General features: G+C 35.9%; 1 protein-coding gene across 1 annotated transcript in view; it reads right to left on the bottom strand.

The window, feature by feature from the left end:
- Positions 1-19,229, bottom strand: part of SYCP2 (synaptonemal complex protein 2) — a 66,330-nt gene that overhangs the window by 36,525 nt on the left and 10,576 nt on the right. Inside the window, 7 exon segments of the mRNA XM_067011842.1 lie at positions 460-559; positions 3,870-4,016; positions 4,462-4,536; positions 5,729-5,877; positions 13,081-13,141; positions 18,272-18,367; positions 18,914-18,959. Of these exon segments, the coding sequence (XP_066867943.1) occupies positions 460-559; positions 3,870-4,016; positions 4,462-4,536; positions 5,729-5,877; positions 13,081-13,141; positions 18,272-18,367; positions 18,914-18,959 (674 nt within the window).

Here is a 19,229-nt window from a genome sequence, read left to right as displayed (position 1 = left end):
GGCACTGTCTAAATGTTTCACATTTCTTGTTTAATGAATAATTTTTATTTAATCCTTTAAACAATTTGATGAGGTTAGACACTTTAGTCCCATTTCATAGAAAGGAAACTGGTTCTAAACTTAGCTACAAAGTACATACCCAGGAATGGGGAAACAAGCCCAAGCAGCCTGATTAATTTAATGTTTTATCCACTATGTTATGCTGGCTCCCACTTAAAGTTACAACAAATTATTAATGCTGGATATTAATATTCTGAATAATGTTTATATGGATACCCATTAAACTTCTCAGACATTTGTAATTTTTTGACAGAAGATATTTGTGGTTCATATTTTATTAATTTTTGTATCTCCAAATTATCCTCTGGATAAATTAGGTCCAGAATACTCCTGAATTTAAAAAATGCCAGCTTAAAACAATAATACTTGTTAGGAATCTTCAAAGACAATAAAACTTACATTTATTGACTAAAAGTACTGGACTTCTCACAGTGTATCTATCTGCGCCAGGAATAATCATTGATGCTTCAGACATTTTTCTTTTGCTAGGAGTAATTATCTTAAACCATGAGAAAGAAAAACCCACAGTAAATATATATTCTCTTTTGAAATTAAATATCCTATAATTTTATTCACAACATTTCACCTTGACTACACACAAAAGACATATGGTATTTTATCAACAATATGATATCCAGAAATATCTGTAGTTTAGCCTGACTTGAAGGATTTTATCCTAATGTTTGGTATTGAATAAATAGCTGAAACAAGTAAAGGATGTTGTTTTAAAGAATATTTAAAGAATATCCAGACTTAGAAGTATAGTACCTTTATATATTAGCTGAAAATATTTTATTCACTCAGTTTATCTAGTTAACCATTGGCTCACAATTTCCTATTGTATTTCATAAGGATAATGTTTGGAACATATATTTATGCAAACTTGTTTGTGAAAGTTTTCATAACATTAAGCCTTCTTCAAAACTTTCACACATTTAAAAAATTGTATTAATATTCTGTGAAGACTAAACTGTCTTTGGAGTAAAACACAGCTACAGGAGTTCAGAGACTCAGTGGCACAGAAGCTAGTGTTCCAAAAAAGTTGTGCATTTTCTAACTTTAGCCTAGAATGACTGGTAAGAGCAACAGAAGTAGATAAGCAGAGGTGGGACTACAGGGGACAGGAGTTCCAGAGGATACATACAAAGGAGTATATGATGACAAACCATAAAGAGGGAGAAGACAGCTGTTTTGAAAAAGGCACCTGCCCCTAAGACAGAGAAAAAAAATATTGATGGAGTTTTGAGTAGGTATGTATATGGGGCAATGGAGGAAAGGTGGGGGAAGGATAAGAGAAAAGTGAATTCTAAGATTAACCAGAAAATAAGCTACTGAATCAGAAGATTCTTCTTAAAGGAATTACAGTTCTACTGGTATATAATGAATGAGATCCAAAAAGTAACTTATTCATATAAATGCTTCAAACAGTTAGTCCTTATTGAAAACACAGTGGGTATTTAACAACAGTACAATGTTTTTCAAACTTTAGTGTGGTTAAGATCTTTTCCAGAGTTTGTGTTATGATTCAATAGGTTTAAGGTGGGGGGGTTCTAAGAATCTGCATTTTTAGTAAGTACTCAAGTTATGATTCTGATATAAAGACACACAAAAAAGGCTTTTATAATCTAATCATCTGAGGGAACTACAGTTGACAAAAATGATACTTTTAATTTAATGAAGGACACAGACTACAGGGAAAAATAGTAACACAATGTATGGAAGAGCCTGTGAGAGTTATAGTTGCCTAAAGGTGAGAGATTAGTAAAAACAAATAATCGGGGCTTCCGTGGTGGCGCAGTGGTTGAGAGTCCGCCTGCCGATGCAGGGGACACGGCTGGGCCCGTGTGAGCCATGGCCGCTGAGCCTGCGCGTCCGGAGCCTGTGCTCCGCAACGGGAGAGGCCACAAGAGTGAGAGGCCCGCGTACCACAAAAAAACAAACAAACATAAAAAACAAACAAATTATTGGGAAAAGCTCCATAAAGAAAATAAAAATGAACAAAGGTTTACAAATGTAAGTACACTTTAGATAAGTAGAGGTTAAAAACAGCATGAATGAAAGCACAGAGGCAAGAATGAGCATGCCGTAAAAAAAAAAAAGAGACAGTAGGGGCTTCCCTGGTGGCGCAGTGGTTGAGTCCGCCTGCCGATGCAGGGGACATTGGTTAGTGCCCCGGTCCGGGAAGATCCCACATGCCGCGGAGCAGCTGGGCCCGTGAGCCGTGGCCGCTGAGCCTGAGCGTCCGGAGCCTGTGCTTCGCACCGGGAGAGGCCACAACAGTGAGAGGCCCGCGTAACGCAAAAAAAAAAAAAAAAAAAAAAAAAAAAAAGACAGTAAAGCAACTGACCATAGTAAAGTGGAGGGTATTTTGATAAGAGTAATATTAAATTACAGAATGTCTTCAAACTAAGCAAAACTTAGATTTAATGAGATAAACACAGATGACAAGGCTTTTTGAGCAGAAGAATGCTATGAGGACACTGGTATTAAGAAAAATCAGTGGTGTACGACACAGGGTAGCTCACAAAATGGAGCAATAGTGTCAAAGACACTATGAGAAGGTTACTGTTTAACCTAGGTATGCTAAAATGAGTAATGGTGAAGGGAATAATAAGGAGGAAACGATGTGAGAGATACTATGAAAGTATAATCACTAGCACCTTGGTTCTAGGTATGGGGGGAGAAGAGTTTGGAATCAAGGATATCATCAGAAAAATGAATGGTAACATTACTGAAGTATGGAGGCAGATGCAAACTTAAGGCAAAAGATAAAGAGTTTGAGGTAGACTTTAGGAAAGGGCTTGAAGAGACACAACCAAGGGAAATATTAAGAGAGTAAGTGGAGACATAGCTATAGAACTTTGAGCAGAAGCCTGGTACATTTTAAGAGCTTAAATTATGCACAGGAAGGAAGCTCTCTAAGGGAGAAGGCATAGAGATATTCAGAAGGCTGGGTATCAATCTTTTAGAGCAAATCTACATTTAGGAGACAGTGAGAGAAAGTATCTCTGATGTAGTAACAGAAGTAAAAAGAGAATTAAAATGCTAACATAGAAGACAAAGGAGAGGACATTAAGAAAGAGAGGGCTGGGTTTCCCTGGTGGTGCAGTGGTTGAGAGTCTGCCTGCCGATGCAGGGGAAACGGGTTTGTGCCCCTGTCCAGGAAGATCCCATATGCCGCGGAGCGGCTGGGCCCGTGAGCCGTGGCCGCTGAGCCTGCGCGTCCGGAGCCTGTGCTCCGCAACGGGAGAGGCTACAATAGTGAAAGGCCCACGTACGGAAAAAAAAAAAAAAAAAAAAAAAAAAAGAGAGAGGGCTGTTAGCAATGTCAAGTGTCACAGCAAGATGTGGAGAAGGCGGCTGAGAAATGGTTCTATCACATGTGGCCTGGAGGAGATCCTCAATGGAGCAGGAGGAGGAGGAGAAAGAACCTAGTATTTTGCTTTCTTTCCTCATGCAAGTAAACAGAACATTACATTATAAATTTCTATTGGCCAGTGCAGAGACAGAACAGAAAGGATAAATGCAAAAAGTGGTAGTTACTTTCCTAGATATCTCTAATTTGAAACTTACAAGTGTATAGTATACCTTGTCCTAAATCCCTAAACCTTACATATAAACACAATCTGCTGAAACACTATTTTTTTTTTTGAAACACTAACTTTTGTTTGCATTTGTAAAAGGCAGGGGAAATACTCTGAAATGTCACTGATGAACATATGAATTCTAGATGCTTTTTTCTGTAATTATATATAGCAATGATTTGACCTATGCTATTTTATAAATGACTATTTTGATGCCATATATACCTCAGGCTGACTACTTTTTCTGTCCCCTTGATTACTGTTTTTGATATATTTTGGAGGTTTAGCAAATTCCTCTTGGGGGTTAGCTTTTTCTTTCAAACTAACAAACTCTTCTTCGACTGGTGAGATTTGACTTTCTGGGACTAGAATCTGTTGGAGAATAAGGAAAAAGTGTTTAAAACTGCAAACCAAAGGAAGTTCTCAAAAATCACTGGATGTCTTCATAAAGTGCTCATTCATCATCTCACACTCATAAAGGTCAATTCTTTTTGTCTTATATCTAGGTACTGTTATAATTTTTAGTCCTTTTTCAAATGTTAATAGACATAAAACAGGCTTTGGCGTTAGTGGAAGAACATGTACTTCTGATTTTTATTTAAAGTTACCAAAACCGGTATTAATAACAATCTACCTTCTGTACTGAAATAAATGATTATTAATATGTTTAAAAAGTATATACATCTTATTGGGGCACTATGTTGAGACAATCTATTTTTTAGATATTCACCCTCCAAGATGAACTTTATTACTGTGCTATCATTATTTAGGGTTAAACTTAGCCCAGTGGTAAAAATCAAGTAAGTTAGACACATACCTGTGATCCACTTGCATCAAAAAGAATATGCACAGATGTTTTGGCAACGGAAATGCCTTGTTTTCTGGTAAATTCCTAAAGTAAAATTAATTCAAAGGGATGTCATTTTCTCCCAGTTCTTTCTATTTTAATGCAATTATTTCCTATACCTGTTTCCTTCCAAAATTGCCAAATTATCTTAAATCATTATTATTTATACATATAAATACTCTTTTCAGAATAATTCAATGACTCCCCACTAACCACAGTCTTAGACTGCTATTTTGGTAAGGGTTCCTCACAAGCATATTATCTGCTATTCTTCACCATAAATCTTTTGCATGCTATAGACTGAATTTTTTCCCCACAATTCATATGTTGAAATGTAGTCCCCAAGGATGGTATTAGGAGTGGAGGCCTTTGGGGGTTGCTAAGGTCATGAGGGCAGAGCCCTTATGAATGGAATTAGTGCTCTTATAAAACAGAGCCCAGAGAAATCCCTCACCCCTTCCACCATGTAAGGACACCGTGAGAAGATGGCCATCGATGAACCAGGAAACGGGCCCTCACCAGACACTGAGTCTGCTGGTGCTGGCGCCCTGATCTGACTCACAGCCTCTAGAACTATGAGAAAACAATGTTTGTTGTTTAGGACGCTCAGTCTATGGTACTTTTGTCACAGTAGCCTGAACAAACTGAGACATGGACCATCCAAGCTTGTCAACTGAACATCTCCCTAAACATAACATGAATTGCCACCCTGATTCCCAGTTAAAACAATATCCGACTCATATCGTCTTCCACAGTCCTGGAAAGCATCTTATCTAAATTTCATTCATTAACTTCAAAGGCCATTTGAAGGCCCACCTCCATAGTCTTTCCTTCAAATCTGACTCTTAATGTGCATTCTTTCTTCAACATCTATACTTCATTTTCTATATGCCACTTAATTCTTCTGAGGCACATTCTGTAATTCTCACGATGTTTAATATCTTGAAAACAAGTCTTTGTCTCATTTCACTTTTTAAACACCTCGCAGAAATTCATTAAATGTGTTGAGTAGCTGCTGCTAATTCTGTCATCTGAGATTCCTTCTAATCAGTATCTGAAAGGGTATGGCTAACAATCTGATGGCCATTCCACAATACAAATTTAAAGGACTAAAAATCTACATGTTATTTTATAAAGAATTGTAGGAAAAACAAAATCAATGAAACTTATAGTCCCAAGTAACTGAAAGTTTCCAGAATCATGAAAATAAATGTTTATTAAAAAGAGTTTAACTTACCCTATACTTATCTGCACCAAAAATTTTTTGTGTCACATTAGTGATTTCTAACGATGCATCAAAATACAAAAGCAAGTCTTTCCCTTCTCTTTTATTAATTTTTACTTTATTTTTCAGAATTATAGTCAGTAGCTTCTTCGATTCTCTCACTGTACACAAATGAATCACACTGATTAGTTTACATTCATTCCTATGATACCACTCTATAGGTATACTATAAATAAGAAAAGCATGCAGCATACCAATTAAAATGAACTGAAATAAAATTAACTTTTAGGATTTAACAGTATTTAATCAATTCTGGTACTGACTACTTATGTAAACAAATCAACAATTCAGTTTATTTTTCAAAGTCTCAGTTTCCTGATGTATAAATTACAAGGTAATACAATAATTAATGAACTAAAGCCCTGAGTAACATTCTGGACACTAACAGGTTCTTAATGAATATTCTTTGAACACATCTGAGAAAACTATTTTCCTAATTTAAAACAGGCAAAAAAGAAAATAACTTTAATTCCATAACTAACTATTCCTAGGCATAAGCATCTATTCAGAATTCTATTAAATCCACAGTTACAAACGTGTTGACACTGAACGTTTGATAAAAACTTGAGTACCAGGATATTGTGAAGGAAGAAGGATACAGTGCTAATCCTCAATAAATTCACCAACCCAGTGAAAAGAAAATACTGTTAAGTGCCAGTTTATATCAAGTATTCACCTCCCTTCCTCCAAAAAGTTACAGAAAATTACCTGGCACCCAATTAATGTGCCTGTATTATGGACCGAAGGCCACTATGGTCCTGTCCTACCTCTGGTGGTGCTCCTGTTGCTGACTGAGAAGTCTCCACAGCTGCCCCCAGTGTTTGCTTTTGGGCAAGAGGAAAACATCCTGAGGGAGAAGGACCACACCAAGGACAAAACTTTGTGTCTGCATCAGGAAAAGCTCCGCTGGCCACTCCATGCTCTACCCTAAAGGACAAATGTCCCTATCGGCTATAAAACACTCTGATCCTTATGAGGCTTGCCCAAGCAGAAAATGTCTTATTTGCTTTTGCAGCTATATGGTTATGAAACTTCCTCCATGATGTCCTTTGATGGTACTAAGAAGTATTAGTTGCCTGAAGATAGTGGTAATGCAGTTTCTAATCCAAAATGCTGGTAATTTTTTTTTTTTTTGAAAGAAAAAAAGTCACAAGTCTCAACAGTAAAAGTTTTCAGGCTTTAGAGATGAAAGATCAGGTGACGTTGAAAATGATACTGTTTCAGATTTTGATGATGAAGAGTAGAACACTTATAATCTTTATGAATATTTTTGTTTATTGTTACATCCCTCTGATATGGATTTGAATTTTTTTCTGCAGCTTGCTGTGAACTTAGAGTAAATGCAGTATTTGCTTCACTGCTTGCATGAACATGGTATTAGAATTACTTCCAATTTATTATTTTGCTGAATGCTTTGTAACTTTTTCTATAAAGCATTCTCCACATATGTCATGACTATCTACATAAGAATTTGTTGATATTTGTTATATTTTATTGCTGACTTTGTTGAAATTTCTGATATTTGCTTTGACTGCCTAGACTATATCGTGGCTTGCTTTTTAGTTAGCAATATTACTGAGATATCAGAAAACTTCCTATTTTGTTGCTTCCTATAAAATCCAAGTATTTATAGATATCAACATATTTGGATCTTATGTTATCTAGATATTTCTGTAGTATTCCAGTACACTATTCTTAAATGAATATAATAATATGTTTTCTCCTACAAAGCCATTCAAAAAACACTTAAAAATTGTCCATGGAGACTTTATTTTATATACTCCTATAAATTGAACATAAAAGGGTCTAACCTCACCCTATTGTGCTGCTGCTTCCCCATTCCTTCAGTCTGCCTCTGTAGATGCTCTTTTTCACTAGAACTATTGCTTGATCTCCAGAGCCCACACTTTTTTTTTTAACTTCCATGAGTGCTAGTCATGTAAAAAATTCACATCTTGCCTGCTCCACATAGGTAGACTACATCACCACTTTATTACAAAGGATATTAACAGATACAAATGAACAGCCAGATGAAGAGAGATAGTGTGAGGTCTGCAAAAGTCCTGAGCACAGAAGACACTATCCCTGTGGAGTCTGGGGTGTGCCACCAAGGGTCACTATAAGGACTGAAGTGTGTATACTGATATTGATAATGAAAGAGTTAATTATTATCTTGAAATCTGCAATTTCAGTGGAAATTTTGGTGGAGTGGGATGTAAAACAGAATGTAGAAAAGAACAGAAATGAAGAGCAAGAAAGGGAAAGATTTAGTAAAAACTATTCTCTCAAAATTGGCTATGAATGGAAAAAGAATGAGATAGAGGAAGATATAGGATCCAAGTAGACTTTTATAAGATGCAGTGACAAATGTACCATAAAAACGTATGATGTTAAAAACTACAGGAGAGGCCATTACGTTAAGTGAAATAAGCCAGTCACAAAAAGACATATGCTGCATGATTCCACTTAAAATAGTCAATTTCATAGAAACAAAAAGTAGAATGGTGGTTACCAGGGGCTGGGTGGAGGGGGAAAAGGGGAACTGTTCAAAGAGTATAGAGTTTCAATTTCCCAAGATGATGAAAGTTCTGAAGATCTGTTTCACAATAATGTGAATGTACTTAACATTACTGAACTATATACATTAAAAAATGGTTAGGATGGTAAATTTTATGTTATGTGATTTTTACTACAATAAAAAAATAAGAGAAACTACGTGAGGGTGTATATGGAAACTTTCTACACTATTCTGGCAAGTTTTCTGTAATCTAAAACTATTCTAACATTTAAAATTTATCTTTAAAAAAGACCCAAATGAAGGGCTTTCCTGGTGGCACAGTGGTTGGGAATCTGCCTGCCAATGCAGGGGACATGGGTTCGAGCCTGGTCTGGGAAGATCCCACATGCCATGGAGCAACTAAGCCCATGAGCCACAACTACTGAGCCTGCGCACTGCAATGGGAGAGGCCGCGACAGTGAGAGAGAGGCCCACGCACCGCAAATGAAGAGTGGCCCCCACTCGCCACAACTGGAGAAAGCCCTCACACAGAAACGAAGACCCAACACAGCCAAAAATAAATAAATAAAATAATTTTTTTTAAAAACAAGACCCAAATCAAACTTCCAGAGATGAAAAATATAATGCCTGATAAACATTACACAGGATAGAACAGAAGCAGGTTAACACACTGCAGAAGAAAATATTAACTAGCAACAAAACACAGCAATATAAAACTACCAAAGTGAAAAAAGAGAGTGGAAATAAAAGCCTATAGTTTGGGTGGAGAACCCAGAGAATCAGTGAGCTATGGGAGAACTTCATATAGCTTAGTATATATGTAATCAGAGCCTCCAGAGAGGAGGAGAAAAGAGAAGCAGAAAAAAATATTTGAAGAACAATGGATAAAAACTTTAGAAGCAAGGAAGCTCAATGAACCTCAAGAACGAATGATATGAAGAAAATTACACTAAAGCACTATAATCAAATGTTTAAAACTACTAATAAAGAGAAAAATCTTAAAATCAGCCAGGGGAAAAAAAGACTTTAAACAAAAAGGAGCAAACATGAGAGTGACAGACTTCTCATCAGAAACAATGCAAGCCAAGAGAGAGTAGAGTAACCTCTTTCAAGTACACTGAAAGGAAGACAACACGCAATCTGGAATTCTATATGTATCAAAAATACTTTGCAAAATAAAGACTTTCTGACATAAAAAAGCTGAAAGAAGTCATCACCAGCATATTTGCAGGACAAGAAATATTAGAGAAGTCACCTAGGCAGGAGGAAAATAATACCAGATGGAAATCTGGGTCTATACAAATGAAAGCTGAATACTGGAAATGGTAAATATGTGGGTAAATATAAAATACTTTTTAATCCACTTTTTAAATCTCTTTAAAAACTAATTGGCTGCATAAAGAAAAATATCATTATATATAATATGAGGTCTTTGACACATTCAGAAGCAAAAAAAATTTTAGCATTATTGGCAGCAATGGCACAAAGGCCAGGAAAGCAAAAATGGAACTTTACTACTACAAGGTTCTTATACTATTCATAAAGGGGTACAATATTATTTGAAATACACACTATTAAGTTAAATATGTATAAAATAAACCGTAAATCAGCCACTAAAAAGGTGGATATAAAGCCAACAAAAGAAATACAATGAAACCACTGAAAATGAAATAACACCAAAGAAGAAAAAGAGAAAAAGAAAAGAAACATGGCAGATGGGATGGCATGTAGAAAAAACAAAAGCTAGATGATGAATTTAAAGCAAATCAACAGTAACATTAAAAACCACAAAAGGCAGAGACTGTCAAATTACACCGACAGTCTCTGATATGATGCCCAGTATCAGTATATGACGCCTATAAGAAACACACTTTAAATACACAGACACAAATGACTTAAAAATAAAAAAAGCTATGCCATGCTATAATTAACCAACAGAAACTTGGAGAGAGTATACTAATATTATATAAAGTAGACTGCAGAGCAAAGAATATTACCACAGGAAAAAGAGTCATTTCATAATGATAAATTTATGAAGAAAAGATAATACCACTAAATGGTTATAAAACTAATAACAGAAATTCAAAATATCTGAAGCAAAAAATAACAGAACTGAATAGAAAAAAACCCACAGCTCTAGTGGTGACTTCAATACCCCTCCCTCAATAAGTGATAGAACAAGGAGGCAGACAATGAGGGAGGATATATGATAACACTATCAACCCAACCCTCCACCCAACAACAGCAGAATACACATTCCTTCAAGCGCACTCACACCATTCACCAAGACAGACCATATTCTGGGTCATAAAATAAGTGTCAATATACTGAAAAGGATTCTCAAAAATCATACAAAGTATACTCTCTCATAACAATGAAATTAAGTTAGAAATCAGTAGCAGGAAAATATCCCTGAAATCTCAAGTATATAGAAACTAAATAAAACACTTTTAAATAAACCTATGGGTCAAGGAAGAAACCAAAAGAGACATTTAAAAAGAATAAATTAATGAAAATGGAAACACAGCACACAGCAATTTGTAGGATGTTGCTAATGAAGTACTTAGGGGAAGAATTTAAAGCACAAAATGGCTAATATTAGAAGAGAAAAGATGGTCTCAGCTCAATGACTTCAGCTTCACCGAGACGCTAGAAACAGGAAAGCAAATTACAACTAAAGTAAGCTGAAGAAAAGAACAGATATAAGAGCACAGATCAATTAAACTAAAAATCAAAACACAAAAATGAGAAAAATCGATGAAACTAAAGGCTAGCTCTTAGAGAATATCAATAAAATTGATATAACTCTCATCAGACTGATTAGGAAAAAAAGATACTACTTAGCAGTATCAGCAGCAACAGGGGGACCATCACTACAGAATCCACAGACAGTAAAAAGATAAAATGGGACCATTATAAACCACTTTATGCCAATAAATTTGACAACATGATTACTTGAAAGACACAAATTACCAAAGTTCACTTAAGGAAAAAAAAAGATAACCTGAAAAACCCTCTATTAAATTAATTGAATTTGTAGTTAAGAGCCTTCAGCAAAGAAAAGTAAAAGTGCAAGCCCAGATTGCTTCACTGGTAAATAGTCCAAGTACTTAAGGAAGAAACAATACCAATTCTACACATACTCTTAGAGAAAACTGAAGACTAAAGAATGCTTGCCAATTCAGCCTATGAAGTTAACAACGCCCTGATTCTGAAACTTAAAAAAAAATAAAAAACAAAAAACAGACATTACAGGAAAAGAAAACTACGGACCTTCTGGAACATGAAATACCAAATTCCTAACTAAATTTTGCAAATCAATTCCAATAACACATAAAAGAATAATACAGGGCTTTGCTGGTGGCACAGTGGTTGAGAGTCCGCCTGCCAATGCAGGGGACGCGGGTTTGTGCCCTGGTCCGGGAAGATCCCACATGTCGCGGAGCAGCTAGGTCCGTGAGCCACGACCGCTGAGCCCGCACGTCCAGAGCCTGTGCTCTGCAATGGGAGAGGCCACAACAGTGAGAGGCCCGCGTACCACAAAAAAAAAAAAAAAAAAAAAAAAAAAAGAATACCTCACAATGAAGTGTAACTATTGTTACAATGTTATTTCTCCAGATATCAAACTACAATCCCAGTCATAATTCTAGCAGGTATTTTGTAGCAATTTTAAAATTTACATGGAAATTCAAAAGGTCTAGAATTTCCAAAACAGTCTTGAAAAAAAAAAAAAAAAACCCACAGTGTTAGAAGACTTACACTATCTCACTTTAAGACTCACTATAAATCTACAGTAATTAAAACAATGTGGTACTAGCATAGGGAACAGATCAATGAAATGTACTACAGCATCAAGACCTGCACTTCTACCAGTCATTTGATTTTCAACAAGGGAACCAAGTAAGTCCAGTTGGGAAAGGAAAACCTTTTCATCAAATAGTCCTGAAATAACTGTATACCCATATGAAAAAATGAACCTAACTCCTATATTACACCATAATCAAATATTAATTTGAGATGTATCATAATCCTCAACGTAAAAGCTAAAACCATAAAGTTTTTATAGAAAAATAGGAGAACATCTTTGTGACTTGGTAGTAGGGAAAATTTCTTAGGTCACACAAAGCAATAACCATGAAAAAAAAAACTGATCATGTGGACTTCAAATTTTAACACTTCTGCTCATTAAAGACACCACTGAGAAAATGAATAAGCAAGATACAGACAGGGAGAAAATACAGAACATATATTTGTTGAAGGATTTGTATCCAGGATACATAAGAACTCAAAAACTGAACAATAAAAAAGACAGCCAGTAAGAAAAAACAATGGACAAAATACTTAAACCGATCCTTCACGAAGAAGATATATATGAGTAGCCATTAAGCACATGAAAAAGTGCTCAACGTCACTTGTTATTAGGAAAACGCCAATAAAAGCTATCATGAGATACCACTACATGCCCACTGAGAGAACTAAAATATGTCTTGATATCTGAATTTGGAGTGGTGCCAGTTTGCCAAGGTGTGTGATTTTTGTCCAGCACGTATATTGACAAGAAAGTGACTGATCATGGGTTTCAGACTAGAGAGAGAAGGAAATAAATACAAGACATTGGGGGAAATGTGGGGTCAGGGAATTTGATGATACTGAACTATCAAATTTATGAATGTGAACATATGGAAATGTTGATCTGCTTTCATCAGTCTATTGTGTTTTTCCATAGAGTGTACAACTTCTACTCCAACAGAATCAAGAAGATAGTTATAGAAAACAAGTTTAATACCTTCAATGCTGTATATTTGTACTTCTTCGTCAGGTACAGTGACTGCTTCCCACTGATGATTCTTAAATTTAAAAACAGGTTTTGATCATAAATAATAATTCATTCTTGCTTTAAAGCTCCTTTAAACACCATGTAAAGTTATACAAACAATAAAGGTTATTATTATTATTATTTTTTTTACTAAGTATCACTAAGTAACTAGTTGATATAACACATTTCTGGCTCCATCAATTGACTAGATAATATATTATACTTGCCATATTTAATCTATTTGTTCATTCTTAAAAGTAAATGACAGTATTGACTACTTTTATGGTTTCCTATTCTTAAGCAAAAGCAAAGAATGACTAGCCATTCATACTTATTAGAGTATACCCTTTTAAAAAATATTACCAAATCCTGTCATTTCTTCCTTTGAAATGTTGTGTGATCATATTCATCCCCCAATTCCCACTCATTAATTGATTGTCCTTAGATTCAAACACTGAATCCATGTGAATAATAACCTAAAATGTTTTCCCCTTCCAAGTATTTTCATTGAAAATTTGTATAAGTGAATAAAATAGTATGAATTCACACAAAAAAGTCATGGTAAAAATTAGAACCATTCCTAAAAGATGGGATCCTAAAACCTTTAGTAATCTTATGATGAAAATAAATCCAATTCTTTTGCTATTTAAGGACCACTCATTGTATAGAAATTCTGCGAAATCCTCAAATCTCTTCACTAACTCCCTCACTTATTTGCCTTAATTGAAACCAGTCTATACTCTGAGGGCACCACTAGTATTATAATTATAGCCTTCTCCAGTTAAGGTGCTAATTCTCCCAGACCTCAAAACCTCAGGGTTGGCAGGAAAGGGCTGGTCTCCTCTCTCCCCAACACTTTGAGCGGCTTCACATTTCTCTGTGTGTAAAAACCTTGCTCCTTTGCGGCACACGCCAGCTGGCACACATACCTATCAGTTATCATCTACTAACTTTAAAGTGACTCTCCCTCATACATGGAGGCACCTGGTTCAAAGCTTTCCTTCTGAAAAAAATGTCTACATTATAAAAATTTTCAAACAGATTATAAAAAATAGAAATCATAGTATAATGAATCCAAAATATGCCTGTACCCAGCTTCAACAGTTACCGATATATTATGCCCACTTGTTTCATCTTCACCTCCTACTCACCCTCTATTACACTCTCCTCCTCTTGACCTCCATTTTTTATTTAATCTCTGTCACCCCAGCCATCAACTTTAAAACTCTTATCCTTAAAGTACCTAACAAAAACCCCTCCCTTGAATCCACATCTCACTTTAGCTTCTACTGTTCTCTTTCCCTTGTCTTTACTTCCTCTACAAATATTTCAACTTTCCAGGAATGCCTAAATCCTCATCACTTAAGTGAAACTGCTCTTTCATGGGTCACCAGTTTTTATTTATTTAACGTGTTTTGACAGTGTTCATCATTTCCGCTCATAAAACACCCTTCCTTTGTCTTCTATAACATGATACCCTTGTAATTTGTGGTTTTTTGGCTGATTCGTCAAGTATCCTTCAGGCTAGAGTCTCTTTGACCTATCCTGTATAAATTTGTGTTTTTCACAGTTCTGTCATGTAGACACTCATTAAATCCCATGGTTTTATTTATCATCTATATACAGAGAGCTGCTAAATCTCCACTTACAGCTCAGTTCTCTCACCTCAACTTCAGACCAATATATCCAACTGCCCACAAGGTATCTTCAGCTGAATACCCCACCAACACCACCAAATCAAAACATCCAAAGTTGAGCTCATCATCTTCCCCTACAAAACTGATCCACCTGTGACAGCATCTTCATCCATCCAGTTACCCAAGTTTTATTAATCCTTCCTCTTTTTACTACAAACGAACTACCAAGTCTGCTCAATTCTACCTCCTCAAGTTTTTCTAGAAACCACCCACTTCCATCCATCCCCACTGTCACTTTCCAAAACTCTGCCACCATGATTTCTCTCACCTGGATTACTACAAGTCTCCTAACTGCCTCTGGTCTTGTCCCTTTTTAATCTGTTCTCCTTGAGCCAGGAGATAGGTGGGCCCCAAGCTAGACATTTACAACTGGCCTCCTGTTCCAACTTCCCGGGGTAAGAAGAAGACGGGCTCCAGGTGGGACATTCAATACAACCCCCAACCCCCATGTTTACATTTCCTGAGGCAAGAGACAAACCAGCTCCAGACTACATACTTATGACCGGACTCCAGTCTATATTTTGAGATCTGCACTTCCATATAAGAAACAACAACAGGAACAGGGTAGATAACTGGACATTGGACACTTTTATGGCAGGGACAGAGAGTGGCTAAACCCTGTTAAAAGATCAAGACATCATGCATTTCCCATCCTTGGTGCAAGGGAAACATTGCACATGCACAGAAAGGCTCCTTGGGGTTCAAAAAGGAGGGGGTACCACCCCATAATATGTGATGCTAAGGCCATCCCCTAGGCCTCTGGGCTGAAATCCACCTTGGAAAAAAGTTGCACACACACATTGGGGAGGGTCCTAGGGCAGGTCAGGTGTTGAGAAACCAGATAATTGGCCAAAGGTAAACAAAGACCAGGAAGAACTGCCCTATATAAATGACTTAACCACCTCTTTACTGCACTCCTCCTCATTAGGGAGGAGGTCCACACCCTTGCTCTCTGGGTGTGCATCTCTGCCTTGCTTCCATCTTAACTAAACAAAGTGTTTCTCTGTGTGCTCTCCCACTAGTTGTGTGGTATGTCTCTAAATAATGAACTTTGTACCTGTTTTTTGTTTTGTTTTGTTTGTTTGTTTTTTACAGTTTTTGCCTCCGTAAGAAATGCATTTTTCACTGGGGGCAAGAGCCAGGGGGTCTGGTGGCTAGGATTCCTGGTTTTCATCCAGGCTGCCCAGGTTCAATTCCTGGGCAGGGAATTAAGATCTCGCTTCATGCCACCACTCACTGCTGCCTCTCCAAGATCATCCCCACCAGGAGAATCTTTTACATGAATGTGATGCTCAGTGTCTAGCATATATCTGGCACACAGTAAGTTCTTATTAAATATTCACTGAACTGATGTTGCCTCCTACTTATAATCCTTCTTTGGCTCTATACTGCCTGCCTTATTTCTTTCCAATATCCTTTGAACTCTACGCACTAACCATACTATGTATCTTTCAGTTCTTTGAGTATTCTATATATTCATTCTTAAAATAAATATGAGCCTTTGAATAGCCATAAATGAAAAAAGACATGTCCCTGGTTTAATAAATCTTATATTTTACGGGGGGAAAAACAGAAAAAACAACAGATAAACAAAAGGATTTTAAGTAGCAATAACTACTATAAAAGAACAAAAGAGGCCAGTGTGATATAATGTGGCTGGGTGGCTACTTCAGACTGAGTTACCAGAGAATACTTCTTTAAGGAGGTGACATTTGTGCTGAAATCTAACTGGGAAGGAACTAAGACGCAAAGATCTGGAGGTTCCTAAGCAGAAGAACCAGCAAGTAGAAAGACTTGAAAAGAGCATGATCTAGAGGAAAAGAAAAAAAGAAGGTGTCTAGAATACAGTAAGCACAGAGAACAGTCTGATTATCAGAGAAATAGTCAGGGGCCAGGTCATAAAGGCCCTCAAACACCATGTTAAAGAGACAAAGGGAGGGTTTTAAGCAGCCACAATATGGAAGAATGGCTTTGAGGAGAGTAACCCTGAAGACAGGGAGAATGCCCTACTGCTATAGAAATCCAGAGGGGAGAGGAGTCTAAATATCTCTTTGGGAAGAATTCTCTCCCAGCATCTCTAGATCAGTGACAGGAAAATAGGAGGCATTTAATACTTATAAATGCATTTTATACTATCCCTATCAAGTATAATACTAAAATTACTTATTTTCTTGTCTGAATCATCCATTAGACCAAGTGAAGTCAGGAACCACATCAGTCCTATTCTATCCTCTTTTCCCAAAATGAAAGTCCACTTCCTGAAGAAAATCCAGTTAAAAATACACCTAAAAACGCTACAAGAATAAATACACTAATGAAAACCATCAGTACCCCTGAGAAGTAGTGCTAGTTTTTGGAAGTCAATTTTAATTAAGCATTCTAAAAAGAAATAAAGGTACATGGAAATCCTAAGAGGCATTTGGTTAATGTTCCTCTATAAAGAGTTTACCTGGAACAAAAGGAAGGATTTTACAAGAGAGAGACTAAAAAGACTAAAGCCTCATTGTATTATCAGCAGCTGCAATCAGATTAGTAAATGCAAATCAACTCTTACTCAGATCTTGGCCATACAGTTTGAGCTAGAAGTAGGCAAATGTAGCAAATATTAAGTGGTGGCTATTTGGAAACAAGGCCTCAAGAATTTTCCTCAGGTTAAAAAGAGGTCAGTAGAAAACATACCACCTGGTTGGAAAGTTTAAACATAGTTACAATATAGCACAGAAAGAAAAGAACCAAAATTCACTTCTAAGTACCACCATAAGAATCAATCCCTCACAACCAAATGTAAAATAGCTAGCTAGTGAGGGAAGCAGCTGCAAAGCACAGGGAGATCAGCTCCGTGCTTTGTGTCCAACTAGAGGGGTGGGAGATGCAAGAGGGAGGGGATATGGGGATATATGTATACGTAAAGCTGATTCACTTTGTTATATAGCAGAAACTAACACACCGTTGTAAAGCAATTATACTCCAATAAAGATGTAAACAAACAAAAAGAGAATTAACCCATCACTATTTTCAAACAGAAGATTCTATGAAAGAATAAGGTAAGAACATATGTCATCATCTGATAATGTTATTTTTAACTGAGTGATTCTGTACTGGAGTAACTGCTGTCTTTTCTAGATTCAATTCACTTTGTTCATGTGAATGTTAAATTTTAATCATTAACATGTAATTAATTTCTGAAAAGCCCATATTTAAACACTAGTATTAAATTTTAGCATTTTTCTCTTGCAATAAGACATCAGAAATAATTTTCATTTCTAATTAACTTGATAGGTTACCATGCTCATCAAAATTACTAGAGCTAACATTGAAATCTATTAAAATAGCGAGAAAATAAATAATCAAAGAAATCCATATTCTTAAGTTGAATTACAACATTATACACACACACACACACACACACACACACACACACACACACACACACATAAAATGGTACAGAGGTATCTAAAGCTTACATCATTGTCTCCAGCAACGTAGAATGATACAGTCTGGCTCCCAAGATTAAAATCTATCCAAAATCCCTCAAGTTTTTCATCTGATGGTATTTGCAACTAATAAAATAAACATATAAAGCTAGAATATACTTTGCTTTTAAAAGTGACAACAGAAAATTATGATGTTATATTCATGATTGAGTTTTTTTTTTAAAAGAAAAGAGTAGAGCTGGAAGGTACGGGAAGATAAAGAGCATGCAAGTACAGCATTTAAATCAATTTAGAAACAATCAAAAGAAATGCTGCTTAATATTTTACATAGAAATTAGCTAGCTCCAAAAAAATCACAAATATTTCAAGTACAAATAAAAGGTGAAAATATTTTCATGTTTGAATATATTCACGAATGATAAACAATAATGGGCTTGATTAAGGAAACGTAAGAAAATTTGAAGTACAACCTTTATATTTCATTTATCCTTGGCTACAAATGTGCCATCTCATAAAATGTCACTTAGATCCAGAATACCAGACCAGCTGTATTTGTGATCTAATTATGACTAACATTAATGTTCTTGTTAATTTGTAACCTACAATTCACTTGACCTTTGCATCAAAATTCATCTAATAACTAAAACAACACACACTAAATTTAAAATTTACCTCATATTTATCAAGAAATGCTGATAAACAAGGAAATGTAAAGACCCTGAAATAAAAAGTAGTCTGAATTAAAGAAAAAATTAATAAGCCTTAACAGCATAATTTTGACTTGCCATACAAATCACACCTAGGATCAAAAGGAAATCAGGCAGTTGTGACAAGAATTTAAATAAAATCATATTTCCTTCTTTATTACTCTTTAAAGTGAGAGTTCATGGGAAATCTGTTTCCGAAAGACAGCATATTACTTTGAGGATACTACTCAACCTACCATTTTGACTAAAGTGACTGCACCAAATTACTTTTTCATGTTATC

The sequence above is a fragment of the Kogia breviceps genome, chromosome 14 (assembly GCF_026419965.1).
Source record: "Kogia breviceps isolate mKogBre1 chromosome 14, mKogBre1 haplotype 1, whole genome shotgun sequence".
NCBI classification, from domain to species: Eukaryota; Metazoa; Chordata; class Mammalia; order Artiodactyla; family Physeteridae; genus Kogia; species Kogia breviceps.
Note: the sequence above shows the minus strand (reverse complement) of the source record. Positions and strands in the feature narration are given on the sequence as shown.